Genomic DNA, 14,585 nt, shown 5'->3' on the forward strand with positions numbered 1-14,585 from the left:
AACTTATATTACAAAGGCAGAACTGGAGGTTTTGGTGGCTCTTCAATGACTTTTACCTCATCAGGTAACACTGAACTCTCCTTGTCAAGCCTATTACCAAAGTATGGTTGATAAAATAAAGACACAGTCATTGCTACATAGCCTGGCATTGCAAAGGTCCCAAGCTTTTGCTGTCAACTGAAACAATATGAAAACATGGCCTTTTATTTTGGAAAGAGGAGACTGAATGCTTGATAATGTTTTTGTGTAGCATTTGTCACTGTCAGAGCACAATACAGAACATAATGAAGTTCATTTGTTAATTAAGTAACCCATTCTCTGAAAACCTATTCTTTAATGCAACACAGCATCTGTAACATTACAAAATGTTTTACTAGAACTGGAAAATTACTTTTACAAAGATCATATTATATGACAGCTTCTCTTCTCAGCAAGCCCTTTCTTGCTGAGAGTGCAGGGCATTTCAAGCAGTTACTTCCCCTGTAGAGGATTTTTAAATTTTATTTTTAAATTTCAATATGGAAAATACTCTCAATTTCCATTGCTGCAATTCAATAGTCCTGTCAGAGACTGCCCATGCATTTTCATTGGAGTAATTTATCTAACCTTTGAAGTAAACAGAAATTTGTCATAAATATTTGCAAGGTTGACTTGTAAGCTCTCCTATGTGGAAATCTTGCCAAAATACATATCAGAGTGCTAAACAGTAATTTCAAAGAGATGCTAAACAGTAATGAAAATAAGAAGGTGCTAAACAGCCAAATGACATGAAAATTGTCATCAAATAACTGAAAACAAGAAACAGAACAAATTTCCTTACAGAGAAACTGATATACTAAATACTCAAGTCTGACATTGATATATTAAAAGCTGCCTCTGAACAAGGTTTTATATACAGCATATTTCAGCAGGAGGTGCCTGCTACACAAAAATACTGCACTGCTGGTTTTTAATAGCTTGGAGATAATTGTTATGCACTAAGTAATTTTAACCTTCAGTACAACTTCCCCCCATTTTTAATTTTAAAATGCAACTAAGTTACACAAGATGTAGGTGCAATAGAAAAAAATACTAAGGAGGGCTTAAAACTCTAGATGGCACACTCATACAATCAAAGACTACAACAGAAATACACAGGACCAACTATGTTATGTTTTGACTACAATGTTTCCCACCCAAAGCATATATAATCTAGCCACACTTACTGTTCTGAGGCCAGTTTGTGAATTATTATTATAAAAGGATGTGCACTATTTCCCCAAGTTACAATTGGATGATTTAATAAAGCACTATGCAATATCTGCAGTTTTGTATTTCAACAGCAGTGAATTAAGCTATTTTATGATTCCACATACAATTAATTCTCATGGCATGGTATCTGTTCTGTCACACTCCAACCTACTTCATGGATAAGAGTGAGATCCTACATGTTTCTTGAAGGTGCAGTCTCACACAAAAAACAGCTCAGTCATACAAATTTACGAAGTTTTTGTTGCTGGTTTGTTTTTAAGAAGGAACTCAATAAAACTGTGTTTTATTACATCAAGTCCAGGATCATAATAAAGACATTTTAATACACAGCCTTTAACCTATCCATCTACATAGATTAGGCAGTATAAAATCTGAAAGTCTAATAACCTTGGATGGTTGTAGCAGCCATGAAAACAACATTGCAACACTGGAATTAGAATTTGCCAAGGGTACGTTGATGCTGTTATGCAATCTTACTGAAGCTGTAGTAAATGAAATGATAGCTGTGCAACTGAATTGCCACAGCGCACATCTGAACAACATCCACAACGATCAGAGGTGCAAAATGCTTGAATTAGGGTGTTTGACTCATTATCTGAGTAAATAAACCAGTGCCTGAAGAGAAACAGAACACAGTTTTACAGTGTGCTAGATGCTTCGTGCCGATGGTGTAACAACACTATCCCTCAGTAAGTGCAAGGCAGCTGAACAAGCTCTCACGTCACCCTTTCAGTGCAGTACCTCTTGCTCCAAGTGGAGAAGCCAAAGCACGACAGCAAAGGGGTGCCCATACCAGGGGTGCCCATACCAGGGACACAGAGCTGTAGAGACCAGCACAGAGCCCCAGATGAAATTCATCATGCGGAACACATGTACAAGAAAGGAGACAGAGAAGGAAGGAAAAAAAAAGGAATATGCATACACCGATCAGAGAATTATGTGGGCATGGAAGCATTTGCCCACAAAGCCACAGAGAAGAATGTCTTTGCCCTTAAGCCAGTATAATAGCACCTTGGAATCAAAGTCCTCAAGTTTTCTCCATTTCTACAGTACTAGATATTAACTCATTAAGAAAACCCTTGACAAACTTTCTTCTCTAATAAAGTGTACTCATAATCACTCCTTGATATATTTTCCAGAAAGTGTACCTCTGTAGCATGTTTTTACTCATAAATGTGCAAATAAGAAAAATATTTAGCATGTTATTAATCTACATATATAAATTTAAGTCTCTGTATTTTTTTAACCATTTAACAAGTTTATTTCTACAAATTATGGCTTAGAAGCAAGTACTGTACATACAAAAATCTGAGGATACTGATGTGCAGCACATCATTTCTTCGTGTTGTTTATGTGGCTAAGTTATTCATTTCAGTGGGTATTCATCACATTTCTTATAGCAGCAATAAATAGGCATTTTACTTTTCATAAAATGTTATTTTATATAGCACGTAATCAATACAAAATTAACTTTTAACAGCACTAGAGTAACATAACCCACAGGTCATTACAGGTTGAGTGTGGTATTGGAAAATTTCATATTAGATCTCTGTGCCAAGCTAAGACTGAGTGATTTGCAGGGTCTCCAACATGTCTTCCACTGCCTTCAAGGAGTATTTAGTTTCTTTCTTACTGCGACCTGCAAACTAAACAGGAAAGAAAGGATTGTTAATTGTCATATATCTGAAATTCTATGTCTAAATCCTGTGGAAATAACAGTTCTACACACCAAATACCAATAATTAACTCTATTTACTAAAAACTTAGAAGCACAAAACTAAACCTCAAAATTTTTACCAGAATACAAGCTATATCTCCTTCTTCTATGAAGTAAAGAAAAAACCTCCTGTTAAAGCAAAACGGAAAAAAATTCTACTTATCAAAATTTACTATAAAATAATCCAGACAACATACAATTATATTTTATAGCTCAAAGTAATCATGTGGGATAACATTGTACTTGACTATAGCCTACTATTAAAACACCAATTTCAGCGAACATTTGAAATAAAGTCTGTCTTGATAAAAAAGAAAAATACAGCTTCACAAATATTACTAGTGGCTTTAAAAAGGAAGGACTAGAAGGATAGGAAATGTTGATCACCCCATGCTGAACTCAAAAGGGTTTTTCTAATGATACTGGCAATTGCCATCACTCATAAGCCATATCTAAAAGAGGGGATTCACTGACCAGGTTGGTCTTTAGTCAAATGAAACTCCTAACCATTTTTAATACACCTGTACTAAAAAGTTTTGCATTTCAGATTGGGAGGGGTGCTAAAGAAATTACAGAAACAGTAACTGAAACTTGCTTTTAGTAAAACAGCCTATCCTCTACTTAAATGTTAACATCTAAACACTCAATAAATTTTCAATTTGAAGTTTTTTATTTCAAATACCACTGGTGTCTTGCATAGTTAGTCCTTGATTTATAATGTGTCCCTTCTCTCTTATAATTAACTTAATTTAGCAAACTCTTCATGACCTGTTAAGAAAGATTAAGTCATCAAACTCAGGTAATATCACACCAGCAACAAGCTGCAGGACCTGTTAACCTGCTTTTGACCCCTAGGCTACAATCTAGCATTGTAACTCCCAATAAGCACTGAGTTCTTTTTTAAAATAGTTTTGGCACAGTAAATAATAAGCTATCTCAAATCAAAGGAGAAATTTTGTCACTGTGACAACACTTTACAGCTTAGAGATGTACTGAAAACACTGTATTTTCATGTTTTAGATTTCCAGGTGATTAACTGGTGTACAAGGTTTTGATTCTAGTAGTATATATAAACCCATTCTTCAAGTTGTGCAGTTTCCAAAGTGACATGCAATAGTCAACTTCAGAGGAAAATCCAAGATTTCTTAAGATATTCTAGGTGAAAGCAGCAACTTATGCTTTTATCTGATTGAATAAAATATCCTCTCTTTGTACACATTAAACAGACACTTGGAAATTCCAAACCCTTTCACAAAAATAAGCAAGTTTAAAAAACACAGGTCAAAAGTTTCAAGTGAAAAATTGCTTCAAACTCAGAAGCATTCAGAAATTTCAATAAAAAGCACAGAAGCCTAAATATACTGTGGTCAAAAAGCACTTGGCAAGACACGCAGAAAGCACGCAGAGAAAAGCTTCAAAATAAAGAAAGATTTTACTTATTCTTGACATGGGCACTGGAAGCAAAATTGACATATGACATTAGTTTAAAAAAATGCTACTTGCTAATTTCAAGAGTGGTTGCCTTCATGATACTGACATGTAGTTTAAACTGAACAAATAAAACCAAACTCTACGTCATAACAACCAGAAGCACACTTGGAAATGTAATCACTTCAAATTTGCCCTGACGAACAATTATTTTGTCTATTCAGCCATTACACAGCAATTTGACTGATTGAGCTGGAATCCATTTCTTAAATCATGACTTAATTTTCTGTTTCCCAAATGGTTAGTAACAAAATCACCTCTCTCCAGCCATAAATAACATGTAGATTGCTAACACAGAAGAGTTTAGCAATGTACCAAAGAAGCATGTATCTGGAAAATTACTGTGAGTAGGATCACATTAAAGATTTTTGTGGGCATTAATCAAATTCGCCTGCCTCTGCTGAAACGCTTCTACCAGAGGACATGCTAAACCAATTACCTAATTGAAGAGAACCAGGTAGCCTTATTTTGTTTTGGTGTTAAAGTAACTGTGACTCGTGTCCTCAGTTAGAACAGACAGAAGTTCTTCTCAGGGTCGGCACATTTGGAATTATCCAGTTTCCCAGTCATAAGGCAAAAGTAAGCTTGTAATAATAATAAACTTAAAGCTAATTCTTTGAATAAGGAGTACTTCACTAACTTCTGAAATAAAAGATTAAAATTAAATTTTATTTGGGTCTTTTTTTCCACTCAGTCAATTAAATTTAAGAAGCCTGGAGCATAATGACTTTTTTTTTTTCAGAGGATGTGTCAGCAGCCAGGAATTTTAGCTCTAGTACAGCAGCCCTAGCTACAAAACCTTTCTGTCTTCCTGGAGAAGTTTACATTTCTCCTAGATTAGACACAGATGAGAAGTACTAATCAGCATGAATGGTTACATATTTAACATCAAAATAAGTATATTAACTAGCTGGAGTGTCAAATATCTATGCATTTCAGAAATTTTTTTAAACTATTCTTTATCACCATGTTTTCCTGTAAAGACAGTGCTGCACAGTCTAACCAACATTGGTGAAAAAGGTTTTCTTTCTATACTCAAACACTGCTTTCTTTAAATGACAATAAACTAAGAAGTTCCTCTGATTTCACAGAGGAATGCACAGGAAAAGCAAAAATCAAGTGCCAAAGCACACTGCTTGAATGACAGAATAAATTGAAAGAAGGGGACCAGTAAAAATATTTCAAGTAAATTGCACACAGAATACACTTAAAAATAATTAAATATTTTTTTAAAAGCAACTATAGCCAGTCATTTGAAAAAATAAAGGCAGTTTTCCAAAATTACTGAGCAAACTGCTGGTAATTCAAGTTCAAATCCAAACTGGAAATGGGGAAAGATCTCACTGCAAGACAATTGCTCAAAAGTAACTTTTTGCATTAATAACTTGGAATTTAAAGACACAAATGCATATAATTTGTATAGACATCCAAATCAGGATTCTAAATTCATCCTGCTCTCTAGAACATGCACTTGAAAATTTTCATTTAGCCGTATGAGAATGTCCAACCAATAAAACAAGTCAATGTCAAACACAACAAGCTGTTAAGGCTCTTACTGCACTTTACAGGTGGATAATGCATGGAAAGTGGGGAGAATTTACAGAGACCATATAAACATCCAGCTTAAAACCTGTCCAGACATACCCTCCCACTAAGGCAGGAGCACTGTAAGGGCTTCCCCTGGCACAAGTGACCAAGGTTTCATCCTCAGGTCCAAATGGCGACAATTTCCAACTGCTCAGCTCACCAAGGAGCAACAAATCAACACTGACTCATAGGGGAACTGCCACCTACTGCATCACCTAACACCTCTGGCTGTAGCTGCTGGATGTTCTGAGTCTCTGGCACAGAGACTGGAGCAGCCAAACACTTCTGCAGCACTGTAACAAGGTCAGGAGGGTGGGATGGGGATGTCCCGCCCAGCTGGACTCAGTGGAGCTTCTTGTGGTTCTTCTGGGAAGGTGAATGGGGGTATTCACCCCCTTAATTTGCCAGATCCTGGCTTGAGCTTCAGCACTTTCATTTTCTCAAGAGCTGAATTTCCCCTAAATTTCTCATCACACACAATGTTCTTCACTTTATATCCCAAACAGTTAACAAGAGCAGAAAAGGAGGCTATATATGTACGTATATACATGTATATGTGTATATCTATAAATGTATGTATGTACGTTAGTTGTGTTAACACGGCTGGTTCTGGTAAGCATCAGCCAAAAATGCTTAATGTAGGATCCAAAAGAACTCCATAAAAACAGCAATAGGAATTTCAAACTAAAAGAAAAAAAAAAAAAACAAACAAACCAACAATCCCCCCCAAAACCCCTAAACCCCTTGCACTTAAAAATGCCCCCAGCACCACACCACTCCCAATAAAATTCGTGTTTTATTAGAGACATTATGATGTTAACAGAAAGCTGTGAGGAGAGAAAAGAAGGGAAAGGAAAAAACAACGAAACAGGTGTGCTTATCTGGATGTGAATCAGTTAACTAAAAACTGTCATAATTAAACATCCATTATATTTAGAACCAGGAGATGCTTATTTCCAGGTCTTCTAGGCCATTCCACAGCTTGCACTGGTTTTAAATTTCCATCCTGATGCCCCTGAAAGGGACTGTTTCCCAGAAGTACTAACAAGTCTCTACCAGTACTTTGAACTCCAGTCACAATATTTACTTAAAACATATGCAAATCCACTCTAATCTAAGCAGTTGATTTTAATAAGATGTAAAACATGGAATACTGGTTTTCACTAAAAATTCACACATCTTTTAAAACCTGTTTTGTTCTGTCAATTATGAATCTGTGGTGTATTCCATTCTTTAATGTTTTTTCTAATTGGTTGTTTTGGTTGAATTTGTATTGGGATTGTTTTTTGTTTCTTTGGGTTCTTTTGTTGCTGTTTTTGTGGGGTTTTTTTGTTGTTGATTTTTGGGTTTTTTAGGTTTTTGTTTGGTTTTAATCCTACAATACTTGAGTTTTCCATCTGCGCTGTACTTACAGGAATGTCAGACATACTTCAAGTCAAAAGAAGCCCTGGTTTTTTATGAAGCATCAAAGTAGTTAACTCATACACACCTTATCATCATGAGCAGATAAATGGTTTATTACTGAAAAGCAGAGTGATTTAAAGAGCAGAAGAGAAATAAACTTTAGGCACATAAGCATAAAATGCTTCATTGTCCCCAGGGATACAATGTTCTTCACTGTACAGTCAGAAGATACAGGGCCAATTAGGAGAAATGGAAAATACCTCTAAGTTGGAATATATCAAAAACACATCAGCCACAAGAAGCTGCACACTTGGCAAGGAACTGAAATGCAGTTAAGTATTAAGAAAACTGCACTGCCTGTAAAAGGAAAATCTAATTTAATACCATAATAGATGATGCTTGTAAAAAGGCCATTTGGTAGTATTAACTGTGAAATAGTAGCAAGAAGAAAAAAATTGAATATTGGGTTCCAATACTGAAATATTGCAGGGAGAAAGAAGAGCTACATGTATGCAAAGTCTTTGCATTTAACATCAATACTTTTGTTCAACAAAAAAGTTGTGGGGAGAATTGGACAGTATGATGTTGATGTCCAGGATTACTTATGCATAAACTTTGATTGGCAGATCATTAAGAATAGCTGTAAGGGAGTCAAATAGACATAATATATTTGGGATACACAGACAGCAGAGCCTATGAGCTAAAACATGTTTTCATTCATAGTTATGGAAAGAAATAGAGGCTTATAATACAACAGGAAATATATAAGTTTAAACATAACTTTTCAAAAAATTGGAAAGACTCCCAATCACTTCAGCAAGCTTTGATTATGGCCTACAAAGTCTACATTTTCACAATTCAATGAGCATTTCTCTAAAAAACTACAAAAAAACCAACTTCAGTCACAAATATTAAGGCAATTAAATATGATTTTGAAAGGTTAGAGTAAACTCAAGGAAAACAAAAATCCTAGAATTTTCATTTGTTTTCTAGTAAAATAGAAGTGGGTAACAAAGTTACTCTAAGAATTAAGACATACCAAGTTTTACCAAAATAGCTGTAGAACCAAGTCTTGAAGATCAATATTACAGTAAAGTACATTTGTTTAAAGCTATTAAGTAAATGATAGCAATTAGTAACTGTAAAATTATTAAGGTTTCCAGGAAACCTTAACCTTTTATTAATTAAGGTTTCCAGGAAATCAAACAGAAGCAGAATGTAAAAAATCCAAGCAGATTGTGCTGATTTACATGCCATATTTAACGTCTTGAACAGCAGCTGATAAAAGTGCAGAAAAGAACTATAGAGCATGTTAAGAGTATCATAAAGCAATGAAGTACTAACCTGGTATGCTCGGTTTATTTGGTTTGCTGCCCAGCTGGCATATTTCATATTATCTTTTTTCATTTTTGCACTTGCTTTTGGATTGGAAGCAATATGACTGGCAGACTGCAAATACAATAAAATAAGAACAAAACCCAGTGTAAGTATAAAATTTATGTGCATGAAATAAGCTGAGAACTGAGCATCCTTACAGTCTAAGCCCTATGCACAGTAATAGTGGAAAAAGACCAAAAAAAAGTTAAAAGTTACCAGCAAACAACACCCAGATAAGAATCAGCTAGACTTTCAAAACTATTGTTTGTTCTATTTAAAGGTACATTAGACTTCAGTTCAGTTCTGTACTGAGTTAAGAACCAAACCTGGACATGATCAGCTAATCCAAATTGCTTCTCCTAAAGTGAGAGCTATGAATTAGTTTTCCACATTCAATTTTTTACCAGAGACAATATAAAATACATCACTCGTATGTCCAAGCTGCCATTAAAAACAAGACATTTCCCCTGTAGCATCAGAAAACACATTTTAAAAGCCGATAAGTCTCTACATAAAATATGCCCACCCTCACCTGAAAGAATAAAAAATATTACTTAAGAATCAAAGAAGGTTTTTTACTTATATAAATAAGTCCACTGTGCAAGGAATCACTGCTACTATGCTGGTGTTTTTCAGCAATTCATCATCTTCTAGGGAGGATGCATGACTTTAAATCCTTTTTGAAGTTACCTTCCCATGCCAATAACCATAATTCTTTTGAAAATACAGGCAAGACTTAAAGGTTAAGAGCACTTCAGTAAGGAGCAGTTACTAGCAGAAAATTATCCCTACTCCAAATGTATGTAAAATACTCCATATTTTATAACAGTGTTAATAATCTGAGCTATTAAGTTAAAAATCAGGGAAAAAAACAAAACAGCAAACGACAAAGGAGAATATGCATGCATAAACACATTCAGAATGGTAACATGGAAAATACCTAATCATGCTTACCATGTAAAGTCCAAATAGAGCTCTCATATTTCTGTTGTTAAGCTTCAGTGCTTGTGCAAAATACTTTCTTGACAGCTCAAGGTTTTCAAGCCCCCCCTGAGTGTATTTAACCTGTAAAAATTGTAAACTCCTGAAACTTGCATGTCATTCATACCTCAGGCATTCAATCTAAAGCAATGATATTTCAAAAATTCACTCCAAGTTTGTTTCACATGACATTTCAAATCAGGTGAATCCTATCAAAGACCAAATACTGGCCTGGGAGAAATCCAAGTTCTTCACAATATATACATTTAAAAATATTTAACTCTAGGAGAAAAAACCCCAGAATTAATTTCATTAATGCATTGCTACAAGATTAAAAAGTGATTATTTTTCACCTATAAATACTTGAAACCTTGGGATTGTCTCTTATGAAAAGTAGAACAAACTTTAAATCTAAATTCTGACTACTAGAAATCCATACTGACCCTATGTTCCCACCAGTTCACAAAACAACACAATGCCTTTCATTATGTATTCAAAATAGCACACAAAGTTTAGAGGATTACTCCATTGTTTTTCCATTCATTTTCCCAGATATTAGATCAACAGAAAGAGGGATAAATACTAGAAGATAGTCTAGAATAAGTCTTTCTATGAGAAAGCTACTTAGGCTTTCAAGTTTTAATGTCAACCCAATTTTACCCATATTAACTACACAAATTAAACCCATTCTAAGCAGTTAACAGTATAATTTAGGGAAAAATAATCTGGTAAAAAAAAAGACAAATTCAAATGGCTAGAACCTTGAGCTAAAACTTCTAATTTTACCTCTAGCTTTTACCTCTCTTCTACCAGTGCTTCTTCAGGCAGAAATTAGTATGTGGATTCAAAGATGAGTCCACAGTAACAGGCAATATATCATAACCTCCTAGGCAGCATCGTTGTAGAAAAGTTTAGCTTCCCATGCACTTAATTTGAAAAGTGCATGAAGACTTCAACAAGAAGAGTTCATTTAAAATTAGCTTTTATCTTGAATAATTCCTCCCCTAACTCTTATATTTAGCTTAGTCACACTGTGACTGAGTCACTGAGTATGAAAACACAATTTCCAGAACATGTTCAGTTCTATGAGATGCTAGCATTCCCTATGAACTCTTTTAAAATCTCCTAGGGAAAAATTAAAGAAACCATTTTCACCACTTCTGTAACATAAAAACAGAAAATGTAATCAAACATAATTGATTTTTCTGAAATACCTACTTCAGCATATTGTTGACAATATAAGTGGTTGTGTGGATTAGTCATCATAAGCTCCTCTAAGCAGAAGGCTGCCTTTGCATAGCTGAGGAATACAAAAAACAGTGATAAAATGAAACACGAGTACACAGCTCTTTGCTTAGTTTTTTTACAGCACAATACAAGTATTACTTTTCCCCCCATAAAATCAAATGATTCACAATTAATTAAAATGCTTCATTTCAAACTAAAGTTTAGAACCAAGTTACTATTTTTACATCATATAGGAAAACTACACAAAATCTAATGGTCTAGGTATAAATGGAACAGCTCATGAAAAGCATTTAATATACTAATCTCTTATTAATAAGTGCCATTTCTTATCAGCAGAAGTGATGAGTAGAAACAGGTATTAGGTACTGTAAGACACTGAACTGAGACTATAGAAATAATTCCTTTTTTTCCTAAGAAAATTCAACCACCAGAGGGTTCATAAACACAGCCAGTGTTCACAGCATTTACACTGTCAGTTAACTTTACCTGCCAACAGTCAGCCACAGAACTAAGACAAAAAAACGACATACTAAGAACAGTTCTAAAATTCAAACAGTCCAAATCTATGTATGAAAATAGCATCAGACCTCTCCAAAATGGGCAAGTCCTTATCATTTGAGAAGGCTAGTACTTGAGTTTTTTAGTGAAAGCTTTCAGAAAGAATTAAGAAATCAAGCTCAAAATGCAGGTTTATTGCGAAGAATCTTAGCTTTGTAATCTTTCCAATACTAAGAACTGTCTGCAGAATTTGCATCATCTAGAGATATGTGATAGCACTATTGCACAGTTTATAGCATAGGATTCCAAAATTCAGAGATAAAAGGTTTATGATGGCAGTGTGGGTAGATATTTAACATTGCAATAAAAGCAATTTAGCAATTAAGAGACCGTATTAAGCCATATTATCTGTAAAATCTTGTATCCTAAAATAAATATGCTGTGGTTTTCTCCAGTGCATGTTATGATTGTCATTTATCTGTATCATTTATTAATCTGGAGATAAAAGGGCAGCCACCTCATTCTCCAAAAGCAGAAGCCAGAGTCCTCACTGCAGAACAAGGCAGAACTGACAACTGTGTAAACCTTGTACATCTATGTGTGCTTATGAACAAAAATAAGAGCATTGTGATTTCAAAAGCCCTGTGACTTGTGACCCTGATAAAACATGTAAGCTGAGGAATTGCCTTCTTTTTTAAAACTTAACTTTTAGTTGCTTTTACCCAAGAGCCCCATTTTTCCCTATTATCAAAATAATAATAATGATGCTTATGGAAGTGTAATGAGGACAGTGAATTCTTTCCATTAACTGAAGTTCTATATATTGTTTTTTATTGAAATTACAGACCAAAACAAATGCAAGTAAAAGTAATTTCTTTCTCCAGTTTTATTGCCCAATTTCATAATAAAGATTATAGCAAAAAAAACCCCAACCCAATAATGGAATACGTATGTTTGAACCACTCTATCATTCACTTTCGTACTGACAGATTTGACAAGCTCAAATATCTTTCCAGCCAATTTTTTTTTTTAGTAGCTATTTTCTTGGAAAAGTGGCTAGTAGATTTCCCCAAACAAATGGAAGTCTAGGTATCAAAATTCTAGTTTATTCCTGAAGTCATCATTTAAAAGAGTTTAATAACTATTTTCTTTGAGAATGGGGTACAAGGAGAGGTGACTGGGGAACAATTTTTCCCTCACAGTGAGAATGGCTATTTCTTCCTTGACAATTTGATTCTTTTACTACCCTCTGAAAAGGAAAGAAGGAAACAATGTGATATAATACAGGCTGGCCTGAAGAACCAAAGAAAGAGGGAAAAAAAAGATAGGCCTTTTGGTGGAGGTTTGAATTAATGCTGTGATATTAGAAAACTTGCACTAAGGCTTTGGAGCTAATCCTCTCACACTGGGATTTCCTCCTGTCACTACAGCAATAAAAAAAGCTAACAAAAACATTAAATATCCAATAAGCAAGTTACTACAACATTCAGCATTCTTGATCGCATTGGGTTTTGTACCCAGGAGACCAGATGCCTCTGGATCTATGTTTTTCTGTGTGGGCTTTTTTTTTTAAGGTTACTAAAGTTCTGGGAGAGGTAGGCTAAAAGAAAATTGAAATACTGGTTGCTGTGATCAATTGATTTTAGAAGTAACAAGTAAAATACATAACTTGAACGAAAAACGATGGGAAGTAAGTGCTGTCCTCTGCTGCACTCAAACCACTTCTTTCAAATATCAGATTTTTAAAAACTACTGAAACATATAGGTAATTAAGTAAACTCTTTTTGTTTGAAAAACAAATGCCTTAATGTATTTGGTAGCCAAATAAGCTTGGTAATTATTTCCAGTTGAGGTCTAGTATATTGGAAATGAAACAGCATACTTTGTAACACTAGTCCTTAAAAAAATCACTGTGGTTTTTGACTTACACAGAGTGGGTTTCAAATAAACATTTTTTATGCAGACTTAGCAAACAACTTACTCATGTTCATTGATGTAAAGTTCTGCAAGTTCATGCCAAGCTTCTTGGTCACCAACAAATCTGTGTAGAGAATACAAGAGAGGGAAAAAGGAAAAAAAGAAAGAATGTGCAAGGGATTCTGTAAATGACTAGCACTGAAGCAAAAGCGTAAATTAAATGCAAATTCCACTTTAATTAAAAAGATTTATCAGAATAGCAAAACACAATCCGTATTCTTGTAAGACACTCACTGTTCCAGATACTCATTCAGCTCTCGGATGGCCTCGAGATTTTTCCCCTGGGCTTTTCGAATGGCAATCTTACGCTTTCTTGCTGCCTATGGGTTGACATTAATAAAGGATTAGGCCTCATAATTCCCTGGGTTTTTGTAAGGAAAGCAATTTGACTGTGCAAATTATTATCTCTATACCAGTGGAATTCCACTGCAGAGACACTGCTAGGTTGAAGTTTATAAACATACCCTATCATATCCCACTGAGAGACTGAAAACCTCTTCTTACAATCACATTATGTATGCTTTTCTTTGGAGGCACAAACTGTATGCATTATTTCATTCAAATAAATGACTGTCCAGATTCTGGTAATTACAAAACAGCAGGGGATGCTAATCTTCAGCCATTCCAACTACCCCCACCTTGTCATTCACAAGATTCATGACTGTAGAGGAGAAATGGTGACTGAGTCCTAGAGAATCCCACAGATGCATCTTGGTTGTCTCTGTGTAAGTATGGCTTTCAGCCATTACAAAATATTCTTGCTGAAGTGCTGAATGGCACCTTTGACTAATGCTAAATACACACCAATTCCCTAAACAAGTCTCTCATCATTCTTGGAGCACAAAGTAGGCTCTGCAACGAAAAGGCAATACAAAATAGCTATTTCAATGCCAAAAACTGAGCAGTACTTTGATATGTGGATAAAAAAAATGTATTTCAACTTAAACAATATAAAATTCAGTTATAAGAATTAAAATGTATTTAAATTTTGAAGTCCATAAAAGTTGTCAGAGTCCAGAAGGAGGAAAGATATAGAGGACTGTAATAGCTGATCATT

The 14,585-nt window shown here is 34.8% G+C and overlaps 1 protein-coding gene across 2 annotated transcripts in view; it reads right to left on the reverse strand.

The window, feature by feature from the left end:
- Positions 1 to 2,488: 2,488 nt before the first annotated feature.
- The window catches only part of EMC2 (ER membrane protein complex subunit 2), a 36,326-nt gene continuing 24,229 nt past the window's right edge, over positions 2,489 to 14,585 (reverse strand). The window contains exons 6-11 of one of the 2 annotated variants that reach the window (XM_068182955.1): positions 13,763 to 13,848; positions 13,533 to 13,592; positions 11,024 to 11,105; positions 9,779 to 9,889; positions 8,792 to 8,896; positions 2,489 to 2,897 (exon numbers count right to left, since the gene is read on the reverse strand). In XM_068182955.1, the coding sequence (XP_068039056.1) occupies positions 2,811 to 2,897; positions 8,792 to 8,896; positions 9,779 to 9,889; positions 11,024 to 11,105; positions 13,533 to 13,592; positions 13,763 to 13,848 (531 nt within the window). In that variant the 3' untranslated portion in view covers positions 2,489 to 2,810. The remainder of the gene's footprint in view (positions 2,898 to 8,791; positions 8,897 to 9,778; positions 9,890 to 11,023; positions 11,106 to 13,532; positions 13,593 to 13,762; positions 13,849 to 14,585) is intronic. The other variant, XM_068182956.1, reaches the window with a different exon arrangement.

This window comes from Anomalospiza imberbis, chromosome 1, assembly GCF_031753505.1.
Source record: "Anomalospiza imberbis isolate Cuckoo-Finch-1a 21T00152 chromosome 1, ASM3175350v1, whole genome shotgun sequence".
Classification (NCBI taxonomy): Eukaryota; Metazoa; Chordata; class Aves; order Passeriformes; family Viduidae; genus Anomalospiza; species Anomalospiza imberbis.